Source organism: Rana temporaria, chromosome 2, assembly GCF_905171775.1.
Source record: "Rana temporaria chromosome 2, aRanTem1.1, whole genome shotgun sequence".
NCBI classification, from domain to species: domain Eukaryota; kingdom Metazoa; phylum Chordata; class Amphibia; order Anura; family Ranidae; genus Rana; species Rana temporaria.
The window spans coordinates 138,290,574-138,316,291 of record NC_053490.1 but is presented as its reverse complement, the minus strand read 5'-3'; the positions used below and the strand labels follow the sequence as shown (position 1 = coordinate 138,316,291).

At 46.5% G+C, this 25,718-nt stretch overlaps 1 protein-coding gene across 7 annotated transcripts in view; it reads left to right on the top strand.

Annotated features, from left to right (window-relative positions):
• The first annotated feature begins 1,745 nt into the window (after nt 1-1,745).
• Nucleotides 1,746-25,718, top strand: part of CCDC65 (coiled-coil domain containing 65) — a 53,926-nt gene continuing 29,953 nt past the window's right edge. Inside the window, exons 1-5 of one of the 7 annotated variants that reach the window (XM_040341186.1) lie at nt 1,746-1,818; nt 2,236-2,312; nt 5,778-5,929; nt 17,762-17,929; nt 20,192-20,361. In XM_040341186.1, coding sequence (XP_040197120.1) covers nt 5,789-5,929; nt 17,762-17,929; nt 20,192-20,361 — 479 coding nt within the window. In that variant the 5' untranslated portion in view covers nt 1,746-1,818; nt 2,236-2,312; nt 5,778-5,788. The other 6 variants (XM_040341182.1, XM_040341184.1, XM_040341181.1 and 3 more) reach the window with 6 other exon arrangements.

The following is a 25,718-nucleotide window of genomic DNA, read 5'->3' as shown; positions in this document are numbered from 1 at the left end:
TGTGTCCTGTCTGCAGCCTCCAACCACCTCCTGTCTTGTCCGCAGCCTCCAACCACCTCCTGTGTCCTCCCCGCAGCCTCCAACCACCTCCTGTGTCCTGTCCGCAGCCTCTAACCACCACCTGTGTCCTGTCCGCAGCCTCCAACCACCACCTGTGTATTGTCCGCAGCCTCCAACCACCACCTGTGTCCTGTCCGCAGCCTCCAACCACCTCCTGTGTCCTTTCCGCAGCCTCCAACCCCCTCCTGTGTCCTGTCCGCAGCCTCAAACCACCACCTGTGTCCTGTCAGCAGCCTCCAACCACCTCCTGTCCTGTCCGCAGCCTCCTACCACCTCCTGTGTCCTGTCTGCAGCCTCCAACCACCTCCTGTCTTGTCCGCAGCCTCCAACCACCTCCTGTGTCCTCCCCGCAGCCTCCAACCACCTCCTGTGTCCTGTCCGCAGCCTCTAACCACCACCTGTGTCCTGTCCGCAGCCTCCAACCACCTCCTGTGTCCTGTCCGCAGCCTCCAACCACCTCCTGTGTCCTGTCCGCAGCCTCCAACCACCTCCTGTGTCCTGTCCACAGCCTCCAACCCCCTCCTGTGTTCTGTCCGCAGCCTCCTACCACCTCCTGTGTCCTATCCGCAGCCTCCTACCACCTCCTGTGTCCTGTCCGCAGCCTCCTACCACCTCCTGTGTCCTGTCCGCAGCCTCCAACCACCTCCTGTATCCTGTCCGCAGTCTCCAACCACCTCCTGTGTCCTGTCTGCAGCCTCCTACCACCTCCTGTGTCCTGTCCGCAGCCTCCAACCACCTCCTGTGTCCTGTCCGCAGCCTCCAACCACCTCCTGTGTCCTGTCCGCAGCCTCCAACCACCTCCTGTGTCCTGTCCACAGCCTCCAACCCCCTCCTGTGTTCTGTCCGCAGCCTCCTACCACCTCCTGTGTCCTATCCGCAGCCTCCTACCACCTCCTGTGTCCTGTCCGCAGCCTCCTACCACCTCCTGTGTCCTGTCCGCAGCCTCCAACCACCTCCTGTGTCCTGTCTGCAGTCTCCAACCACCTCCTGTGTCCTGTCTGCAGCCTCCTACCACCTCCTGTGTCCTGTCTGCAGCCTCCAACCACCTCCTGTGTCCTGTCCGCAGCCTCCAACCACCTCCTGTGTCCTGTCCGCAGCCTCCAACCACCTCCTGTGTCCTGTCCGCAGCCTCCAACCACCTCCTGTGTCCTGTCCGCAGCCTCCAACCACCTCCCGTGTCCTGTCTGCAGCCTCCAACCACCTCCTGTATCCTGTCCGCAGCCTCCAACCACCTCCCGTGTACTGTCCGCAGCCTCCAACCACCTCCTGTGTCCTGTCCGCAGCCTCCAACCACCTCCTGTGTCCTGTCCGCAGCCTCCAACCACCTCCTGTGTCCTGTCCGCAGCCTCCAACCACCTCCTGTGTCCTGTCCGCAGCCTCCTACCACCTCCTGTATCCTGTCCGCAGCCTCCAACCTTGAAATGATGCCCCCCCTCCTTAAAAAAAAGTTCTGCAGACGCCTATGTATGAGCAACCCTCCTTTCTGTATAAAAATCAAAAAACACAGCTGAATAAAGAAGACCCCCTGTATAGGACATAGCCAGCAAAATTCCCTTTTTAAATATCTATGTATAAGCACTACTTTGCTGACCAGACCGCAGTGCACTCCACACACAAACCTGCAAACAAACCAACCGCATGCCAGAAAATGAACTAGGACACCACGTGACGTGCAGCGGCTCATCCCACAGACCCGCCCCTTAGAGCTCTCTGTTGCTAGGAGACGGAAGGAAACTTCTCAGCCTACACAGCGGACGGGTACGGGGAGATCGGATTGGAACCGGTAAACGGGTGACGGAGGGGGGCGGGGCGAATCGTTCATGCAAGGACACCCGTATGTTATCCGGTGACGGTTAGTGCTAACCGTTGTGGTGTCAGTATTTCCGGGGACCTCTAATGCAGGTCATGACTGTCAGGTTCCTGGATTGTACCCTTTGTAGTTGTTGTCCCATTAATTTCTATGTAGTTATCTCGTACTAATATATATTGGACTGATGAATTATTATTTTTATTAACTTATTTTTTTATTAATTTGTTTATTATTTTTCATAATTTTTGTGCAAATTTAAATACAGGTCATTTTTATTTTTTTTTGGAGATTTTATATTTATATATTTTTTGATTACACATTGGTTTTCATCTTGGTAATAATGAATTTTCACTTACTAATTTCAGGAGCAGCACTGGCACATAATTATTGAATTAGATAATAGTTGGCGCCGTCCCTTTCTCGTTTATTCATTTTCCTTTAGGTAAGTAAATCTACTGTAACAAGTCCCCTGGACAGAAATGAAATTGTAACAGTTTCTCAAAGTTAAAGCGGAGCTCCGCCTGGGAAAAAAAAAATATTAAAAGCCAGCAGGTACAAATAATGCAGCTGCTGACTTTTAATATTAGGACACTTACCTGTCCTGGAGTCCAGCGACGTCGGCAGCAGAGTGACGGAGCGATCGCTCATCACTCTGCTGCCCCCACCGCCATCCTCGGTGGGGGAATCAGGAAGTGAAGCGCTCCGGCTTCACTGCCCGATTTCCTACGGCGCATGCGCGAGTCGTGCAGCGCCGTTGTAGTGTCACAGTTTGCTGCCTATCGTAGAATGCTGCGGAAGTCACGTGGCGGCCAACTGCGCATGCGCGATGCGTTCCAAACGCAAGTGCGATGCGTTCCAATGGATTTTCGACAGTACACACCAGCGAACCCGGCATTCAGGGCGACGTGGATTTAGAGGAAAGTGGCCAGTCGGCCTCAGGTCCTCGCTTTGCTCGGACAGCTCGCTCGGCCTCCTGGCTCTTTTTTTTAACATTCTCCAATCCACGGGGATGTTAAGGAAAGAGCCCGGATGCCGACCGAGGTTTCACTGGTGTGCACTGTCGTGAATCCATTGGAACGCATTGCATTTGTGTTTGGAACGCATTACGCATGCGCAGTTGGCCGCCACGTGACTTCCGGAGCATTCTAGGATAGGCAGCAAACTGTGACAATACACCGTCCTCACTGGTTCCCTTTGTGTTCTGGGAGCCGAGTGTTTCCCAGAACACAGTGGGCGGGGGCGGGAAGTGACGTACTACCCGCAGAGTCCCCGCAGAGAGGCCCCCCAGAAGTGGGTGCAAATTCTGTCTTTAGACAGGTATCTGCTCCTCCTTCCCCCAGAAAGGTGTCAAATGTGACACCGGAGGGGGGGGGGGAGGGTTCCGATGAACGGAAGTTCCACTATAGGGTGGAGCTCCTCTTTAAGCTGGACATAAATGGGTCAGTTTTTTTGTGTGTAACCAGTGGTTTGAACAAAAAAAAAACTGACCCAATTCCCTCATCAATACATTCGAGGTGGGTGGAGGAATCCTCTCCGCTGAGCTATTGGATTCTGACAGCAGCGAGGCTTCCCCACCATCAGAATACACTATTCACCTTTTTTATTACTTCTTGCATCTCAGTGCTTCTGTTCTCCCATGGCTGTTTTTTAGCCACTTCATCTACATGCAGGCCAGTGATAGCAACAACAGTGGAACATCCCTGCTCAAGGTGTGCTAAAGCAGCTACTTGTAGTTTTCACCAGAAGCCTGTCCGGTAGGGTGTATATATATATATATATATATATATATATATATATATATATATATATATATATATATATATATATATATATACATATATACAGGGTTAGACAAATTTGCTTGGAATCTAGGAGCCAGCTAAAAAAGTTAGGAGCCAGAAAACACACCCCGTCCCGAAGAGCTTGCGCGCAGAAGCAAACACATACGTGAGCAGCGCCCGCATATGTAAACGGTGTTCAAACCACACATGTGAGGTATCGCCGCGATCGTTAGAGCGAGAGCAATAATTCTAGCCCTAGACGTCTTCTGTAACTCAAAACATGCAACCTGTAGATTTTTTTAAACGTCGCCTATGAAGATTTTAAAGGGTAAAAGTTTGTCGGCATTCCACGAGCGGACGCAATTTTGAAGCGTGACATGTTGGGTATGAATTTACTCGGCGTAACATTATCTTTCATAATATAAAAAAAAAATGGGGATAACTTTACTGTTGTCTTATTTTTTAATTAAAAAAAGTGTATTTTTTTCCCAAAAAAGTGCGCTTGTAAGACCGCTGCGCATTAGGGTGTTAGGATAAAAAATATATATAATGTTTGGGGGTTCTAATTAGAGGGAAGAAGATGGCAGTGAAAATAGTGAAAAATGACATTAGAATTGCTGTTTAACTTGTAATGCTTTTTACCTTTAAAAAAAAACAACTTGTAATGCTTAACTTGTAATACTAAGGGCCACCACCAGATGGCGCCAGCTCACACAAGGAAGAGCTGGGGACTTCACAAAAAAAAAAAAAAAAAGTTTTTGCCCACCTTCCAAGCCAAGTCGCCAGGACGCTATTTCTAGTCGCCCTGGCGACCGGGATTTGTCGAGCCCTGATTTGTGGGGGGAGAGGATTTGTGCTAGGAGGGGGGATTTGGGCGATTTTTATTTGTGCTGGGGGGTGAGATCTAGGATCAAGTATTGGGGGGGGGGGGGTGTTCTGGAAGAGATTTGTGAGGTAAAGGTGGTAAAACGCACCATGTGTGGTGTGATTTTTTTTTTTTAAGGGTCAGGCACTTCTTTTGTGCATAGGGCAGCCCATTGAAATTAATGGGCTGCCCTAAATGCGATACGCTGAAACATGCAAAAAATCCCACACGTTCCATCGCACATGCATAGGTGTGAATGGGGGGGCTAAACACACACACGCTGTACTGGCTCTGTACATATGCTGCACTGAAAAAAAAACCACATATTTATTAATTGACGGTAATTCTGGTAAATATTTCAGTCACAGATTTGGGCTCAACAAAATTGTCTGCTTCACCTAAGTAACATGAAGCAATATTATGAGTGATATTTTCACCGATACTGTCCTATAAAATGTACCACTTGGTTATATCATAGAAACTATGACAATTACTGGGGTAGATTCAGGTACTGCTGCGCACTTCTTACGGAGGCGCGGCATTACGTTTTTATGCTACGCCTCTGTAAATTACTTGCGCTACGCTTGATTCAGGAAGCAGTAGCTCCGTAATTTGCGGAGGCGCTCCGTAAAAATGGCCGGCGTGAGCGCGCATAATTTAAATGATCCCGTAGGGGGCGTGGACCATTTAAATTAGGCGCGTTCCCGCGCCAAACGTAGTGCGCATACTCCGTCGGGAAACTTTCCCGACGTGCATTGCGGCAAATGACGTCGCAAGGACGTCATTTGCTTTAACGTGAACGTAAATGGCGTCCAGCGGCATTCACGATTCACTTACGCAAACAACGTAATTTTCAAACATCGTGACGCGGGAACGACGGGTATACTTAGCATTGGCTGCCCCTGCTAATAGCAGGAGCAGCCTTACGCGGAACCCGACTAACGCAAACGACGTAAAATGCGTACGCAGGGCGCGCGTAGGGTTGTGAATCAGCGTGAGTATGCAATTTGCATACTCTACGCTGACCACTACGGGAACGCTACCTAGCGGCCATCGTAAGAATGCAGCCTACGATACGACGGCATAAGAGCCTTATGCCAGTCATATCTTAGGCTGCAGTCGGCGTAACAAGCTTTCTGAATACAGAAAAGTCTTTACGCCGGCGCAACTAAGCAATTGCGCTGCGTAACTATGGATACGCAGACGCAATTGCTTACTGAATCCACCCCACTGTTTTTAATTTCACATTTCTTTTTAGTAGATTCAGCAGCCATGCCAAAGAAAGGCGGAAAAAAATCAGGCAAATTAAGCCGCATGACCGAAGAAGAGCGGCTATTGTACATGCAGCAGAAGATGATGGCAGAGGAGGAGCAGAATAAGAAGAAACAGGACATGTTGATGCAATTTCTCAAAGTAAGTAATAGAAAACAAATTCTATCTAATAATTAATCTAACTAATCCTTATTCAATAGATAAACATTTAATACAGGGTGTACCCAAGACGCTAAGCAATATGCATATAGAAGAAGCTGTTTACTTTCAGATTGTTTCTCTGTAACTGAGCCACTTCTCTAAAAAACCCTTTCACACCGAGGGCGTATTGCAGGCGCTATAGCGTTAAAAATAGCGCCTGCAATCCACCCTCAAACAGCTGCTCCATTGTCCCCTGAGGGCTTTCACACTGGAGCGTTGCGCTAGCAGGACGGTAAAAAAGTCCTGCTAGCCGCATCTTTGGAGCGGTGAAGGAGCACTGTGTTTATCGCTCCTCCACCGCTGCTGCCCATTGAAATCATTGGGACAGCGTGGCTATACTGCCCGCAATACGCTGCTGCAGCAGCGCATTGTGGGCGGTTTTAACCCTTTCTCGGCCGCAAGTGGGGGTTAAAACTTCCCCGCTAGCGGCTGAAATGCGCCGCAAATCCGCCCATAGCGTCAGCGGTAAAAATAGCGGAGTTTTACCGCTGATGCTATGGGCGGCTCAGTGTGAAAGGGGTCTAACTAATCAAGTTCTGTGTGTAAATTTGGGCCCACCCTAGTTTTCTCTGACATTCCTGATCTACTTACTTGTTTCATGTCAGCGACAAAATAATTTAATGCTAGTGGGTCAACATAACAGTTAGTCAAGCAGTATTTTAAGAATGGGGTCAGCAATGACAGCCTCCATGCAGGGGCGGACTGACCATTGAGTCACTCGGGCACTGCCCGAGGGCCCCATGCCACTAGTGGGCCCCATCAGGGTTACCAGGCTCAGTAAAACCAGGGACAGTATGTAAAAATCTAGGGTTTTCTACAAACTATCCTGTCACAGTCTGTGCATAGGGTTCCCACTAGCCCTATCATTTTTAGTGAGAGAGGGGGTGGTGGCTTCAGTGCTGGCTGTAGCCTCCCATAGGAATACTCACAAATTGGGCTTCAGCTTGGGGAGAAGCTACTTCTCTAATACTTCTCCCCAGCATCCTCTGTGTCCTTGGGGAAGTTCTACAAACTATCCTGTCACAATCTGTGCATAGGGTTTCCGGCTAGCCCTATAATTTTTTAGTTGAGAGAGGGGATGGTGGCATCAGTGCTGGCTGTAGCCTCCCATAGGAATACTCACAAATTGGGCTTCAGCTTGGGGAGAAGCTACTTCTCTTTACTTCTCCCCAGCATCCTCTGTGTCCTTGGGGAAGTTCTACAAACTATCCTGTCACAGTCTGTGCATAGGGTTCCCACTAGCCCTATCATTTTTAGTGAGAGAGGGGGTGGTGGCTTTAGTGCTGGCTGTAGCCTCCCATAGGAATACTCACAAATTGGGCTTCAGCTTGGGGAGAAGCTACTTCTATAATACTTCTCCCCAGCATCCTCTGTGTCCTTGGGGAAGTTCTACAAACTATCCTGTCACAATCTGTGCATAGGGTTTCCGGCTAGCCCTATAATTTTTTAGTTGAGAGAGGGGATGGTGGCATCAGTGCTGGCTGTAGCCTCCCATAGGAATACTCACAAATTGGGCTTCAGCTTGGGGAGAAGCTACTTCTCTTTACTTCTCCCCAGCATCCTCTGTGTCCTTGGGGAAGTTCTACAAACTATCCTGTCACAGTCTGTGCATAGGGTTCCCACTAGCCCTATCATTTTTAGTGAGAGAGGGGGTGGTGGCTTTAGTGCTGGCTGTAGCCTCCCATAGGAATACTCACAAATTGGGCTTCAGCTTGGGGAGAAGCTACTTCTCTAATACTTCTCCCCAGCATCCTCTGTGTCCTTGGGGAAGTTCTACAAACTATCCTGTCACAATCTGTGCATAGGGTTTCCGGCTAGCCCTATAATTTTTAGTGAGAGAGGGGGTGGTGGCTTCAGTGCTGGCTGTAGCCTCCCATAGGAATACTCCCAAATTGGGCTTCAGCTTGGGGAGAAGTTGCAGCCAGCATTAACAGAGTGCTATATACATTTGGTTTCCTGTAAAATTAAAAAGGATCTGAGTGTTGTGTTGATACTTCTTATTCCAAAGACATGCTGGTAGGTAAATTGGATCTCATCCAAATTGGCCCAGTATATATGTATATGTGTGTATGACTGTGTGTCCCTAGCGTGTCATGATCCTCCAGGATAAAAATGACCGCACCAGCCAAGTAGATACTGGCTGGAAAAAGCGCCCAGAGGCGATTCAGTTCGCATGCGTTGCGCTATACAAGTCATTCATTCATTCCCCCCCACCCCCCAAAAAAATATTATATTGCAGCTTACCAAAACGTAGATGTGGTGACGGCATTAGTTTTCGTTTTTAGTTTTTCCCCCTTTATTTTCATCTGTTAATCTTGCCAATCAGTTTGTTACTTTTTAACTTCCTGTACCAGACTAAGCTGTCCAGTAAAAGTGGCCGTTACAGGGTTGAGACAAACTATTTAACACTGGCAGGGGTGCTTACAATGGTTAGCTTTTATTCGTTTCCCAAAAGGAAAAAAGGGGTTTGCTGTAATTGCTGAAAAAGTGTTATCAGGCATTTTTCTTTAATTTGTTTGGCAAGTCTGCTCATTCATCTAACACTATTCTCCACCCAGATCGACAAAGCTGCTGTCCAAAGGTGTTTCTGTTGCTTCTCCATGCAGAGTGGAAACACCCTAAGACAGGAGTTGTGTTACTGAGTTGTGTAAGGGAGAAAGCCTAAAAAAATAAAACTAATTCAGCCACCACATTTACAGAAACAATAATCAAATTATTGTCCAAAAATTCAAAGACTTTTTTTAAACGTGAGCTTGGGGGACAGCAAAAATGCACTGTTAAGCCACGTTTTTGATTTAATTGTGCATTTGTACGACTGTTTAATGCTGTCTTGGAAAATCTGAAATTATGTGACTGTCGTCAGCTTTGTATTGTTACAAAGAATAATAAAAAAAAATATGATAAACTTAAAAATATTTATAAAAAAAAAATTGCATTTGCTCTGTGATGAAATTCAATATTCTTTTTTTTTCCAAAATAGAAGTTTATTAAGTCATAACATATTACAGCAGTATAGTCGATTCAACTATTAAGCAGTTTGTAGCAATCACATAGTATAAACGGTACTACATACAAGTATCAGTGTGGAATATATATCTAGGTGTATAACTTATCATTAATTTAAGTTATTCAGTGGCATAGAAGAGAGTAAACAAGAATCCACATATGAGACAATATGGTAGCAATCATAGTAGAAGAGTCAGCTGTATCCTGACTGTTATGATAGAGGTCATCGGGACTAACCTATAGATCAACAGAAAGCAGTAACGCCTATAACGACCAGTAGGATTAATCCCCCACTTAACCCACCCCTAACGGGGGCAAAACTGTGGGCAATGTGGGGGTAAACTTGAAAAGTACATATCCGAGGGAATTTGAGGGAGTTCCTGGTCTGTTTATGTAACAAATTACAACAGTCTAATTTATAACCTAAGGGACATATCTCCGTAGGTTGTTTGCAGAGTTATGTATCGTTAGACCCTCGAGGGGTGGGAGGTAAGGGCAAGGCCTCCCTATGCTCTTAAACTAGGGCTGCAATACATCCATTAGGTCCTAACAGAGAAGCTCAGGGGCAGTTGGGAAGGGCAAGGGGAGGTAAAGGGGGAAAACAGGGGGACCAGAGAGCGACAATATAAAAGGTAAGGAAAGTAGTTACGTAGGGTCAGTCATGGTGGTCAGAGGAAACTGTCAATAAGTCAGTAGGAAGGGATTCTCTGTAAAATGTCCAACAATTCCAAGTAAGCCTGAATGTCTCAGCTGCATCCCTTGCTTGGTGGATCAGTCTCTCCATCATCTCAATTTTATTTACTCTGGTATGCCAATCCTGTATGGTTGGAGGGAGAGGGTCCTTCCATCGCAATGGGATACACTGAGAGGCTGCATTGATCAGATGCATCATTAGAGACTTACGGTATGTCGACTGTGGCAAAGAGGTATGATGCAAAAGATATTGTTTGGGGGTAAAGTCAGGTGTGAGTGATGTTATGCGTGCAATGATTGAGTGGATGGATTTCCAGTACGGTTGGATCTTGTGACAGTTCCACCAGATATGTAAAAGAGTACCTTCTGCCTCATTGCATCTCCAGCAGGTCGCCGGGACATTAGGGTAAAATTTATGTAGTGTATTAGGGGTTCTGTACCAACGTGAGTATATCTTATATCTGTTCTCTTGTGCAGAAACGTTAATCGAACCCTTGTGAATATGTGTCCAAATGGAGTTCCAATCGTCATCAGAAAGGGAGATCTGTAAATCAGTTTCCCATTTGTCGTGAATAGAGGCCATTGAGGAAGCTGTGGGTGTGAGCATGGAATATAATACCGAGATTAAATGCCGTTGTGGAGCAGAGGAAACACATACATTTTCAAGGGGTGTGAAGTCTCTGCTCCATAAGGCAGGTGTAGGAGAATTTTGTAGAAAATGCCTGATTTGGAAAAATTTGAAGCGTGGAATTTGAAAGGTAGGAAATTTCAATACCATAGCAGACTGGGATAAAAGTGTGCCTTTATTAAAGAATTGGTGAGCTCGTAGGGAGGGCTCGGTTCGAGTTGCCTGTGGGGCTACAGTATTGACACCATCTGGGAAACCAGGGTTATGTGTAAGAGGGGTCATGGGACCAGGAAAAGGTGTCAAGCCTGGCTCTTTAAATATTGTCCTGAGACATGAAAGGGTTGGACCAATCAGAGGGTGTGAAGTGCATTTCCTGGGGGTGAGCGGTCGGTCTATCCAGGGAAGGTGAGATATTCGGAAGCCTACAAAGGCTTCTTCTAGCTCAACCCAATCTTTATTCTTTCCATGGATGTGCCAGTCGACTATACGTGTGAGAAGACAGGCCCGGTGATATCTGGAGAGATCCGGGATCCCAATGCCTCCCTTCGTTTTGGGCAAAGATAATCTGTCCCAACTCAATCTGGCTGAACGCCCACCCCAGAGAAAGGTCCGACACATTGATTTAAAGGAATTTAGGAATGAGGCTGGGAGTCTAATTGGGATCGCTTGTAACAGGTATAACAGTCTTGGAAGGACGTTCATCTTCAAAACAGCTGCACGTCCAAACCAAGAAAACGTGCCTTTAGTCCAGGTCTCTAAGTCAGCCTTAATTGATTGTAGTGCAGGAGGGAAGTTATGGGTAAAAAGATCAGAGAGTTTTGCAGGGAGCTTAATTCCTAGATATGTTATATCTTTAGAGTCCCATTTAAAAGGAAATTTTTTTTTGCACAGGTCCACAGTCTCCACCGGCAGTGAAACATTCAAGGCTATTGACTTACTGAAGTTAATACGCAGATTGGAAAGTGTATGGAATAATTTGAAATCTTTAAGAAGGTTGGGCAAAGTGATCAGGGGATTTGTGAGAAACAACAGGATGTCATCCGCATATGCGGCTATTTTATATTGGCGATGTTTGATGTCAATGCCCCGTATATCTGGATTATCTCTTAGACAGTTCAATAGTGGTTCTAGAGTGAGAATGAAAATTAAAGGAGAAAGTGGGCACCCCTGCCTGGTTCCATTGCGCACCGAGAAGGCGTCCGACAGTCGACCATTGACTTTAACACGTGCAGAAGGGACTGAATAGAGTGTTAAGACCATTTGCATAAAATGCGAAGGCAAACCTAGCTTGCGAAGAGCAGCTTCCATGTAGTCCCAGGCCAACCTGTCGAACGCCTTCTCGGCATCCAGGGACAGCAAAAATCCCTTGGTCTTAGATTTTGACAACCAGTGGTGGACATTTATCGCCTTTATGGTGTTGTCCCTGGCCTCTCTGCCAGGGACAAAGCCTACCTGGTCCGTCGAGATTAGGGACGGAAGATGAGTGAGTAATGAAATTCAATATTCTCACTCTATATATACTGCATTATGGCCACTAGATGGAGCTGGGCATACTTATTTCCTATGCAGTCAGCACCATCTATTGGCCACAAGTGGTATTTTCCCCATTAAAGTGTTAAACCCAAAAGCAAACATGTATTATATTGCAGCTAGCTTACCATTTATTAGATGTGATGGCTGCATTCATTTTCTATTTTTGGGGCTTTCTTTCTTCTGTTTTCATTTGGCGACTCTGCCAGTAAGTGTGGTGTTTTTCAAATAAACAAGTTGCCCAGCAGAATGTATCAGAGTCGTTACATCAGCTTGTATTATATTTATGTAAAACCTTTATCCCAAAAGGAAAAACAATTATTGCTGTAGCTGCTTATAAAGTATTAGCTGGAGTTTGACTTCAATTTGTTAGTGTATCTAAATCTACTAGTACATCTAACACTCCCCTGCCCCCCAGACTGACAATGCTGCTGTGCAAAGGTGCCCCCTGTGCTTCTTTATCCAGAGTGGGGGCACTCTAATATAGGAGATGTGTTACTGGCCAGATCACTAGGTGAATACAGAGGGAATAAAGCCTAAGAAAACAAATGCAGCCACCACATCTAATAATTGGTAAGCTGCAATATATTACATTTTTGGTTTTGGGTTTAATTTGTAGAGACTATAGCCTAAGAACATTACATTTTTCTCCAGTTGCAAAGAACATACTGTATTTACATGCAGTTTAGATGGATGAACAGCTATGCAATTTTTTTATTATAAATAATGTACACCCTTTTTTTAGGGCCCAATTGAATTTGTAAAGATGGCAGACTTTAGAGTTAGTTTCCTTGGAACATAAGGATCTCAGGTATTATAATATGAACATTTATTGTAATCGTTCTGTTTCTTTTTTATCTGTATTGTTAAACCCTAGCATACGTTAACCACTTAAGCCCCGGACCATTTTGCAGCTAAAGGACCAGGCCACTTTTTGCGACTCGGCACTGCGTCGCTTTAACTGACAATTGCGCGGTCGTGCGACGTGGCTCCCAAACAAAATTGGCATCCTTTTTTCCCCACAAATAGAGATTTCTTTTGGTGGTATTTGATCACCTCTGCGGTTTTAATTTTTTGCACTATAAACAAAAATAGAGCAACAATTTTGAAAAAAATGCAATATTTTTTATTTTTTGCTATAATAAATATCCCCAAAAATATATAAAAAAAACATTTTTTTTCTCAGTTTAGGCCGATACGTATTCTTCTACATATTTTTGGTTAAAAAATCGCAATAAGCGTTTATTGATTGGTTTGCGCAAAAGTTCTGGCGTTTACAAAATAGGGGATAGTTTTATGGCATTTTTATTAATTATTATTTTTTTACTAGTAATGGCGGCGATCAGTGATTTTTTTCTTGACTGCAACATTATGGCGGACACATCGGACACTTTTGACACATTTTTGGGACCATTGTCATTTTCACAACGATCAGTGCTATAAAAATGCATTGTTTACTGTGAAAATTACACTGGCAGTGAAGGGGTTAACCACTAGGCGGCGCTGTAGGGGTTAAGTGTTCCCTGCATAGCGTTTCTTACTGTAGGGGGGATGGGCTCTGTGTCACATGACACTGATCTCCGCTCCGAGTACACAGAGCGGAGATCAGTGTCATTCTCACTACGCAGAGTTTACACAAGCATCTCCCTGCTCTATACCTCCGTGAGACGATCGCGGGAATCCCCGCGGCGATTGAGTCCGCGGGACCCACGGCCTGACTCGCGCCAATGCCGGCACGGTCGCGACCTCATGGACAGGCATTTAAAGGGGACGTACAGGTACGTTGATATGCCTGTCCATGCCATTCTGCCGACGTATATGTGCAGGAGGCGGTCCTTAAGCGGTTATACAAAATAAAAATGAAATAGAAAATAAAGTGAAGTGTTGTACAGAGAACCTAAATCTGGGTTTTCTTCCATTTTACATTTATATCTCTGCTAAGCTGTGATTGTTTTTTTTTCTTTTTCCGTAGCCTTTTTTTCTTTGCTCCAGCTTTTATACATTCAATTTAAGTAATTTTGCATATGGAAAAATGACAAAGCGTTTCTAGCATAGTCTGTATTTCTGGATCATACTGCAATTTTTAATGATGTAGTATTGAATGAGCCGAAAGAACATCTTTAAATAATTAGCCTGAATTATTAATTCATGGCTATAATGGGAGCCTAATGCTCTGTATCTTGGTTTGATTCACTGCAGTCTTTTCTGTAGAATGTTAGGAAAAAGCAATTCAGCGAATACATGTATTCTTGTTAGAAAGTGTTGCTTATGAGGCAATATTCCAACATTGTGTATGCTGTCCTTGCAGAAGGCTTTATGTCTCTCCATTCAGATGACTGAATGTCTTTTTGATCTTTAGTTCATCAATCAATCATTGTTGCCATATGCTATTACTATGACCTTCCTAATGCCCCGTACACACGATCTGAAAATCGGACGACAGATCGTCTGACTTTTTTTGCTTAATAGTCGATAGTAGAAATTGAATAGGTTACTAAAGCGGAGCTCCACCATAAAGTGGAACTTCTGCTCATCGGATCCCCCCCCCCCTCCGGTGCCACAATTGGCAGCTTTCGGGGGGAGGGGGGACAGGATACCCGTCTTTGACAGGTATCCTTTCCCACTTCCGGGGGAATCCAGCTGCGGCCGTGACGCGGCAGTGACGTCACCGCGGAGTTCCCTCCTCATCCTCCCTGTCCGCCGGGCTAATAGGAGAGAGGAGCGGGGCCTTGCGAATGCGCAGTAGGGTTCCCGGCATGAAGCCGAAAGGCTACACGCCGGGAACCCTACTGCCGACATTGAGGGACAGCAGGACAGGTAAGTGTGCATTTATTAAAAGCCAGCAGCTGTAGTGTGTGTAGCTGCTGTTTTTTTTTTTTTTCGGACCTCCTCTTAGGCCTCGTACACACAACCGAACATGTCCGCTGAAACTGGTCCGTCGTGTGTAGGGCCGACCGGACAGTTTCCCGGCCTGGCGGACAGGTTTCCAGCGGACAAAAGTTTCTTAGCATTCTAAGAAACTTGTCCGCTGGAAGCCTGTCCGTCGGACATGTCCGATGGTCAGTACGACTCATCGGACATGTCCGCTGGCCCGAGAAGCAGCGCATGGCGTCGAAGTGATTCGACGCATGCGTGGAAGCATTGAACTTCCGGGTTTGCGGATGTGGCGGCGTCAACGTCACCGCCATGTCACCGCGCTGTCTGTCCGCGGGGATTTCGGTTTGATGGTGTGTACAACCATCAGACCGAAATCTCCGAGCGGATATGTCCGATGAAAACAGTCCGTGGACCGTTTTCATTGGACATGTTCGCTCGTCTGTACAAGGCCTTAAAGTCACGAAAATTCTCATACGACAGAAAAAAAAATCGGAAGTGATGTCATGTGTAGTAGTGTTTTGCTATTGTATTTTCGGACGACAAGTGTATTGACCAAACAAAAATCGTACGATCTGGTATCGTACAAGGAACGTTTTTGTGCTTGTCCGGTAGAATAATATTGGATGAACTGTCAGCTCTTGAAAGTAGTGTACAAACTACCTGAAAATCGCACGATTCTTTCTCTTTTGTACGATATTCGGACCGCGTGTATGGGCAATAAGTCTCCACACTGTAGAGTAGCATTGCCAAATAAGTATATTGCTGGTACCTTTAATATAAAATGGCATGTAGGATATACAATATGTCATTTGATAATGTTTGCTGAGTGCTCCATGATGCAGCTGCATTACTAATTTGTGTGTGTTATGTGTTCATGTCCTGAATAGTTTATTACACATACAAATCTCAACGGCTCTAACTTGAAAAAACAACCCTAGAAAATAATCAATACATTGCTGATGCTAAAAGCCTAGTATAGCCGTGGACAAAAGTTTTCAGAATGACACGAATACCGTATATACTCAAGTATAAACCAACCCGAATATAAGTCGAGGCACCTAGTTTTACCACAAAAAACTGAGAAAACGTATTGACTCGAGTATAAGCCTAGGGTGTCCATCTGCATGCCTCACTGTGTCCATGTGCATGCCTCATTGTGCCCATGCCTCACTGTGTCCATGACTAGACTGACGTTTAACATGGGAGTCTGTGGAAGGGGTGCCTGGCTTTGAAAAATCGGTGCTCCCCGGTTGTAGGATCCCCAGACAACCTTTGCACACTTGTACAGGAGAAATGGGGCTACATATGTGCCAATTTCCATGTCCAGGGGACCTACGACCAGCCGGTACCGGGTCTCCAAAGTCCGGGAGATCAGGCGCAAAAAGGTGACTCGAGTATAAGCCGAGGGGGGCATTTTCAGCACACAAAAAATGTGCTGAAAAACTCGGCTTATACTCGAGTATATACGGTATACATTTTTATAAAGTCTGCTGCCTCAGTTTTTATGATGGCAATTTGCATATACTCCAGAATGTTATGAAGAGTGATCAGATGAATTCCAATTAATTGCAAAGTCCCTCTTTACCATGAAAATGAACTTAATCCCATAAAAAAACATTTCCATTGCATCTGTGAAGGTTTCAGGGCGCCAAGAAAGTCCAGCAAGCACCAGGGCCGTCTCCTACAGTTGATTCAGCTGTGGGATCGGGGATCGGGGCACCACCATGCAATCCAATTCTAGTGTGGACCAAAAAAAGGGTCTTGTATCATCTTGGTCCAAATGCGATGCAAATTCACCCATACAAACTGTATGGCCGAATTTGCATTGAACAGACATCGCATGTGATCTGCACAGCAATGTGGTGCGAATCACATGCGATGTCTGTATTCGCACCAGTGTGAACCCAGCCTAAGGCCTCGTACACACGCACGGTTTCCTTTGCAAGAAAGCTGCTGGGAGAGCTTTTTGCCGAGAAAACCGTGTGTGTGTATGGTTTCTTGTCGAGAAAACTGCCGGGAATCTCGACGAGAAAAATAGAGACCCTGCTCTCTATTTTCTCGTCGGGATTCTTAATTTTCTCGTCGGGATTCTCGGCAAAGAAATCCGAGCGTGTGTATGCTTACTTGCCTCCATGGAAACCCGCGCATGCTCGATGAGACTTCGACGCATGCTCGGTAGCTTCCAAGGCATAGGTAGGGTAAAACAAGAAGGCGGCGACGGCATCGAATGTGACGAGCGCATGCTTGTCGTAGTCGATGATGTCACGCGTTCTTGCCATTCATAAGAACGGCGGATAATCACGGATCCGTCCCGTGTGAAAGGGCCCTTACTGCCAGGGTTTACCAAACTGAACAAAATAATCATTGCGCTCTGGGGTGGATTTACTAAAACTGGAGAGTGCACGGAGCGGCGTATCCTTCCGGGTATAGGCGTTCCTAAATAAAGCGCAGTTGATTGACGGGCTTGGATACCGCGTCACACCATCCGGAAATAGCCGATGTGACTCTCGGCAATTTACGGCGCCTGCGCAGTCAGCTCTACACGGCAGGCGCAGGCGCCGTAAGCAGCGGAAAATCACGTCGGCTATTTCCGGATGGCGTGATGCGCTTATCAAGCCCGTCAATCAACTGAGCTTGATTTAGGAACGCCTACTCCCCGAAGGATTCCCCGCTCGGAGAAGAGATACGGCTACAACGATAAGTACAAAAAAAAAAAATCCAGCATACTGCAGATGTCAGCAGTATGCTGGATCTAGTGACAAAAAGTTGATTTTCGGGTGAACCTCCGCTTTAAGCTTTCACAAAAAAAAAAAAAAATGGGAGGCGGATTGGTTTCTATGCAGAGGTGCATCAGATTTTGCACTCTCCAGTTTCAGTAAATCAACCTCTCTTTCTCTCTAAACAAGTTAGAATATTGCATCTTCTAATCCCTCATGATTTGTAAGACTTCTTTTCTGTAAATGTACTATCTGCTTTTAAAGAAGGAATGTGATTTGACTAACAGATGTAATTTTTTTTACTTCTGCCCCCTTGTATAGGATAAGCTTGCTAAAGAGGAACAGAATAGCAACATTAACCTACACAAGCTGAATGTACAGTGGCGTGCAGTACTGCGAGAGGTGAAGGTCAAGGAGTTGCGTAAAGACATAGAGATACTCAGTCAGACCTTTGAAAGAGTTGTGGATTGCAAGAACAATGTCACCAAGGTGAGCAGCTCATATCTGTAAACAGGGGTGTATTTAGGTTTTGTGCTGCCCTAGGCCTGACTAAACTTGTGCACCCCCTAATTTTGAGGGCCTGTGGGGGGGGGGGGCAATGATTCCCTTAATTTGCATAGATTTCCTCTCACTTCCTGTTTGGCTATGGGGCAGGAAGTGAAGGGAAATCTCTACAATGGGACAGGGTAAAAAATAAACTGACTGGGCTCTAACCCCCCCTTCTCCATCCAAAATGAAAAAAAAGTGTTGCCTATAGTTCTACTTTAAGCACAAATTTCTGATAATTTGATGGAGAGGACTAAGAAGATATAACCATGGCAATGGTGCAGCAGAAAACATAGAGCACAGTGAGGAAGGTTTGTGGTCCAGGGGGATAGGACAGTCAAAATTAGAAGCAGCGACCCCCCCACAGTCGCGGAATGCCGGCCACCCGCATACCAGAAGCAGACTCTTTCTGTGCTGCCCCCCTGAAAAGTGCTGCCCTAGGCCTGGGCCTTGATGGTCTAGGCCAGGATACAGCATTGTCTGTAAACAGGATAAATCCACCTATTCTATCTTTTAAGCAAACAAATATCAAAATATAACACTACTCATTGCTTACCATAGAAAGGTCAAATGGCCATACAAGCGTAAATAAAATCACATCAAAATGCTTAGAACCTTGAAGGGTAAATAAACAGGTTCACTTTAATAGCTGGCCCTTCAGTGGCTTATATTTCTCTTTCTTCCCTTTGCTTCCTTGGAGTTTTACTTGCATGCCAGAATGAAAAGCAGCCCTTGAAATAGAAAATTCAAGCTTGCATGTGGTTGATGACTTTCTTCCAACCCCCATGTGAGGTCTGCAGGACAATCAGTAGCTGCTCAGGAGGCCAGGAGTGCCGGCAATGCACAAGGCAAAATGTAGAAGCTAAAAGGATGGCTAAGCACTGATCGCAGTGCGAAACGCGTAGGATGTATTCCACCCTTTGCTGTTATTTGTAGTGCATTTTCCATCCAATTTTTTAAAAAAAAGACAACCTAAGGTTTTTTTTTGTGAGGTGCGGCTGTCCACCCCTTTAGCTTCTACATTTTGCCCCATGTGATAGCGCTGGGTGTGTGAATAGCCAATAACCATGTAGCATTGTCATATGGGAGTCACATGTACCATTGCTGACAGCTGAAGTGCAAACAAAAAAGTTGTGGTAGGTATCGGCAAGGCCTCATGTACACTGCTGCTGGTAAACGGATGTTTAAGAGCAGTTGGGCATTTTTTTCAGCTGCCCCTGAACTCTCCTCTGTGTTATCTTATCAGTACATGTACAAAGGGGCGATTATAGTAGTTTCTAGGCAGTTCAGGCAGTATTATGTCTTATTTTATTGCCATCTTGTTTGTTTGAAGCAAAGAGTATTATGTTTTATTTTATTGCCATCTTGTTTGATAACCTAATGTCCAGGGGTTGTATATCTTTAGTAAAAAAGTTCATCAGAATCGTGAGAGAATCCCAATCTTTATTCTAAGCAAAAACATAGTGATTCTCATTTTATCCAGAATTGTGCAGCTCTACCTTAAAGTCACCCTTTTGCATATTATGTAAAAGTGTATTTTAATGAGGAGGTGCAGATGAACAGCACAATCTCCCCTCCTCCAATCACAGCATGCAAGACATTTTCTCAAGGAATGAGATGTCAGGCAAACAACCTTCTATGATCAGTGTACTTCAAATGTGAGTCTCAATGCTGGACATTCAGCATTTACTATACTGTACAGCAGGGGTATCAAACTCAATTTCATCGTGGGCCACATCAGCATTATGATTAACCTCAAAAGGGTCGGTTGTATCTGTAAGATTAGATGTCCAGCACATCCCCCCCACTTAGATGTCATGAGCCACCCCACCATCAGAAGTTGAGTCCACCACTCTCCCTTACATCACAGTACACCCCCTTTCCTTATACTGCTGCTGGGAAGAAGCTGGATGCATTGCTTGAAAGCAGAAAGTAAGGGTCTGGAGGAGGACCAGAGGAGGGCTGGAGCTCACCTGCAGCTGCAGGAGAGGTGCGAGGGCCACATGAAATGGCCTGGAGGGCCGGATTCGGCCCACGGGCCTTGTGTTTGACACCTGTGCTGTACAGGGTGAATAAAAGGAAAAGCTTTACAAAATGATGCAGCCTACACCCATGGCACACATTTTATTAGCTCTAATTGGGCAAATTGTATATATTGTATATACAGTGTGTTATGTATAAATAAATCTGATCCTTTGTTTATAGTCTCTAATAAAGGATGTAGAGGAGGCAGATGAGCAATATACACATGCCTTGCGGGGTCACCTCCAGAACATCGACCAGCTATTGGAGCTTCAGAGGGAACGTCTTGATCTGCTACAGGAAGAATATCAACAAGAACTGGATACTGTGTTGCAGGAATTTGATACAGAAAGGTTTGTGGATTGCCAGGGAATGGGGGGTATTATTTTTCTTAGTTACCTGATAAGCAGGCAAAGGTCGTATAATCGTGCTTTAGCCAAATAATGCCAGTAATTCTAGTGCCAGTCCTGGCCCTGGGTCAGCTGGCACCCCTTTTTTTAAATCGAGTGGTGCGCTGGTCCTGGAGGTATTGCCAAGCCAGGTCGATGTGAAGTGGACAAAGCTCTTCTAATACCTTACTGTTCTAAAAATGCATTAAATATATGACCCCCCCAGATAGGAGATGTATCAGATAATTAACTGATAAGAAAAGTGTTTTGTTGAAAAAAATACTTTCTATATAAAATACAATGAAAAATAAATACTTTGGGGGTACGATCAACTGACTAATGCAAAACAGAGCATAAATGCCCTACAAAGCAATTAGGGGTCGTTCACACCATGCATGCGTGGAAATTGATGGAAACTGATGACAAAACTGACATCTGTTTTCATGCATGTCAGTTATGTGCCCTATTCACAGCAATGATAATGTCATGTCGTTTTTTTCCCGTGCAGAAAAAATATGTATGCGATACCACCAAAAGAAAGCTCTATTTGTATGAAAAAAAATATAAAAATTTAATTTGGGTACAGTGTAGCAAGACCGCGCAATTGTCATTCAAAGTGCAACAGCGCTGAAAGCTGAAAATGGCCTGGGCAGGAGGGGGGTTTAAGTTCCCCATAAGCAAGTGGTTAAAGTTCATGAGGTCATAGTCTTTGAGCAGACTTTGATGTCAGACAGCGCAGCATCTGAGGCCTCATACACACGATCAGTCCATCGGACCGTTGTCATCGGTTAACCGATGAAGCTGACTGATGGTCTGATGTGCCTACACACCATCGGTTAAATAACCGATCGTGTCAGAACGCGGTGACGTAATACACAACGACGTGCTGAAAAAAACTAAGTTCAATGCTTCCAAGCATGTGTCGACTTGATTCTGAGCATGCACAGGTTTTTAACAGATGCTTTTGCATACTAACGATCGGTTTTGACCTATCGGTTAGGCGTCTATCGGTTCAATTTCTCTTCCGTTCATGGATGGACACAGCAGCCTTTGACCTTAGGGTTATATCCGCTTCCTTCCAGGAGAGTTAGGCAGAAAAAAAGCACTTTAAGTGTTAACAACACTTTCCTCAGTGCAGCTCCTCCCAGGGGGCGTGGCTCCCCGGGTATAACCCACACCCTGCTTTAGCAGCCTCAGTTTTTTCTCTGCCTAACCTCAGGAGAAGACAGGCACTCTGGAGTCCTGTACTCTGGAGATTTTTTTCTTGTGATTTTTTCGCTTTTTATTGTTTTGTTCCTGCATTTTTGGATCCTGAGATTCTTCTATCAACTGCCGACTGGGTGACAGGCTGGGTCTTGACTCTTGTAGTCCCCCCATGTTCGGCCATCGAGCGTGTGCTGGCCCTCAGCTCAGCTCTGGGTCGTCCACGACAGGTCCCTTTGCTCCAGGGGCGGCCGGGGGAACATTTTGTTCTAGGGCACATATATGACCGGTCTTTATGGCTTTGTCACAGTGTGTCTGGCCGACAGCCATGCCGTTTAGCGGACGTTGGTTCTGTCTGGGATACCTCCAGCCGGTGGTCGCAGGACGGGTAAGTAGTGGCCCCTTGCTCAGGTAAGGTGGTATGGCTGGAATTTTCCCCTGGGAGGTCGACTGAGGGTTTGCCCTGCTTTCCTCTCTCCCTTAATTCCTCTCCCTCCTTTCCCATTTGGGTAGCGGCTGTGAGGGGGGCTTTCTGGGGTCTCTTTATTACACCGGGGCCTGTGTGTATAGCGGCCGGGGCTGTGTGTGTTCACTTGCTGGTCTTTTTGTGTGCTGCGCTGTTTAATCTGTGCTGTGCTGTGTCATTCTGGTGTTTTTAAATGCACAACGGCGGCCATTTTGCTGTGGTCACGCTTTATATGGCTCGGCGGCCATTTTCCTGTGGTCCTATGGTGCTTTTTTCACATTCGGCAGCCAAGTTGGATTTCGTTTGGCCTCGTGCGGCCGTTTTAGCGCTGCAAAAAGACAGCGTATCTCCCTGAGGTGACAGACGCAGCGCAGCCGGCTTCTCAGCACACCTCAGACTTTTCTCAGCTCGCGCTGCACCGGGTGGGGTGGTGAGTTCCCTGGGGGCCTCTACCTCTGTTGTTAACGGCCAGGGGTTGACCGGTGGGTGTTTCTGCCTTGCAGTTTGGGTGACACAGCGGTGGGGCATTATGGAGCCTGAGCCAGGTACTTCTTCCCCAGCAATACCTGAGTTAACCCTTGATGCCCCTCCCCCTGCCACATCTGTTGAGGCAATGTTGGCTGTCCTGGAGGCTTTTCTCACCAGGTTTGAAGCAGCTAGTGCCCAGAAGGGGGGTAAAAAGTGCCCCCTCCCTGAGCCTGCTTCTGGGGATATCTCTGACATCTGCCTCTGGTCTGTATTGTCAGATGATGCGGGCTTAACCCACACGGACAGTGAGGACAACTCTGCTTCAGGGTCGGTTGCTGATAGGAATTGTTGGAGCTATTATTTCTGCGGGCGTGATACTCAGACATGAGGATATGGCGGGGGCACCTGATGTGCCAGTCCCTTTTGGGGCCCGCAAAACCGCCACGCACTGAAACAGTGTTTCCTTGTGTTCCTTTTTAGGACAGTTTGTTGTACAAGGAATGGGATACACCGCAGACTGTTTTTGCCTTTGCGGTCCGTTATCCCTTTGAGGAGGACTTTTTTAGAAAAAATTGGTCTCTCCTCCGTCCGTGGATCCTCCCGTGTCCAGGTTGAGCAATGCCACCACATTGCCTATGGATGGGGCTCCTGTCTTTAAAGACCCCGCGTATAGGAGAGTGGAGGCTGTGGCCCGCTCCATCTTCGCAGTAGTGGGTTCGGCTGTGAGACCGGTTTTGTCCGGGGCTCTGGTGTCACAGACTCTGACTGGTAGGGCAAAGCTTTTTGCTGCAGGATCTGGAGGCACAGGGTGCTTCCGAGGCCGGTAAGGACCTGGCTGAACAAATGGTTCAGGGTCTAAAAATTTGTCTGTGAGTCGGTCCTGGATACGCTCCCCTTGCTTTCCAGGGCTTCTGCCTATGCAGTGGTACTGCGCCACCTTGTGTGGCTGAAATGCTGGTCTGCCTGCGGACCAGTCCTCATAGTAGGCCTTGGTGGTTTTACCCTTTAAGGGTGAACGGCTTTTTGGGGCATCCCTGGTTGGCATCATTGAGGATGCCATGGGTGGTGGGAGCACACTGCTCCCACAGTCTGGGAAGGGCAAAGAGCCTCGCCGTAAGCGTGGGCCCTCCTTTACTGTCTCCGAAGCGTTTTTTTCGTGCGCCCAGTGCGGCGAGAAAAAGTTTGCAAGGTGCTGGGCCCCCGCTGCGGGGCAGTAGCGCACCTGGTGCCGCAAGCCTTACAAGCCTGCGGACAAACCTGCATCCGCATGAAGGTCTGCCCCCACCCGTGTCTCGGGTGGGGGGCCGGCTTCGCAAATTCGTGGCTCGGTGGAGGTCCCTTCTTTTCGACCGTTGGGTTTGCGGAGTAGTTTCCTCGGGGTACAAGATAGTGTTTCTCTCTTGTCCACCAAACAGATTATTTTTTTCTTCCAACCTCCAGCTTCCTCTGGATTACCGGAAGGATTTGTCAAGGGCTGTCCAGGATCTACTGAACAGGGGAGTGATTGTGCTGGTTCCCTCGATGGAACAGTTTCAGGGGTTTTACTCCAATCTGTTGGTGGTCCCCAAGTAGGGAGGGATCCATCCAATCCTGGACTTAAAAGGCCCTCAATTGTTTTGTCTAGGTGCAAAAGTTCAAGATGGAGTGGATTTGCTCGGTAATGGCAGCATTGCATCAGGGGGACTTTCTGGCGTCCTTGGATATCATGGACGCGTTCCTGCATGTTCCCATATGCTCAAGGCACCAGAGTTTTCTGCGCTTTGCGGTCGGGGTGGATCATTTTCAATTTGTGGCCCTCCCGTTCGGCTTGGCGTCGGCACCACGGATTTTAGCCAAGGTGCTCGCCCCGATAGTAGCCCTGCTGAGGCAGCGAGGGATCGCTATTGTGGGATATCTGGACGACCTTCTCCTGCGAGCTTCCTCAGGCTCAGAGTTAGAAGAGGACGTGTCTATTACGTGTCAGACTCTCCAAGAGTTCGGCTGGCTTCTGAATGTCCAGAGGTCAGTGTTAGTTCCGTCCCAGAGTCTGGAATACTTGGGACTGGTCCTGGATTCTGCGGAGGCGTGAGTTTTCCTCCCGACGGATAAGACTGAAGACCCTGCAATCTGAGGTCAAGTGGTTGTCGACCCAGAAGTGGTCGTCTCTTTGATTCTGCATGAGGGTTCTGGGCCTGATGGTGGCCTCTTTCGAGGCGGTCCCGAATGCCCAATTTCACACCAGAGAGCTACAGAAGGAAATTCTGTCACGTTGGGACAAGCTCCCTCCCGTCTTGCTGCAGAAATCTCCCTCCACTGAGTCTGGCTGCATCCATTTAAACTGTGGGCAGCTGAAACTGCTGCCTATTTACTTCCTGGATTTAGACAGACACACCTCCAGCTCTGCAGCTCTCATTGTCCCTCTTATGACTCATCCCCGCTTCCTTCCTGGCAAACATTCACTAGAGTGAGAGAGAGCTGTGCTTGATATCATAAGCCTATGCTTTTTACCAGACAAGAAACAGGAAGTGGGCTGTACTAGGTATTTACTGGCAGAAAAAAAAAAGTTTTACTATACAAAATGAAAACAACAAGGGCAGAAGATTTAATAGATGGAAAGATGAAAAAATGACTGAAGTTCCACTTTAACCTCTTGCCGCCCGCCAAATGATGGCTAGACGGTGCGGCTCTTGTTCTGGGCGGGAGTCATATGACTGTAACGTCTCACGAACAATTTTGCACTAAATACAATTGTGCTTCTTTCCCAGTTAACTCTCATCCGTTACTTCCTTCCCAAACCTTCTTCCTGAAGAGTCTCTCACTCGAAGTTCAACTATAGTTACTTCCTTCTTTCTAATTAGCCTGTGACTTCCTGTCAAGCTGCTGGGCGGCCTATTTAAGCTCCTAGCACTAACCAGGAAGTGTTCCTTTATTTTGGCTGACACAACGCCTCTGTTGGTTGGGTATGCAGACGCACCTGCTCTGAACTTCAACTTCCTGACCTGGACCAGGAGTCTCCACTGCCTGCTTCACCAGCCTTACCCGTCTGGACCCTTGGAGCCTGACCTTATGCCTGCATCATTCACTTCAGTGTCGCAAGTACCCTGATGTTGTTATGCATTACTATCCTGTGAACTGCCCTGCCTGCTAATTATGTATGCTAACTATACCAGGAATTGCTGCAGCCATAGTCTCTCTATGTTTGGTA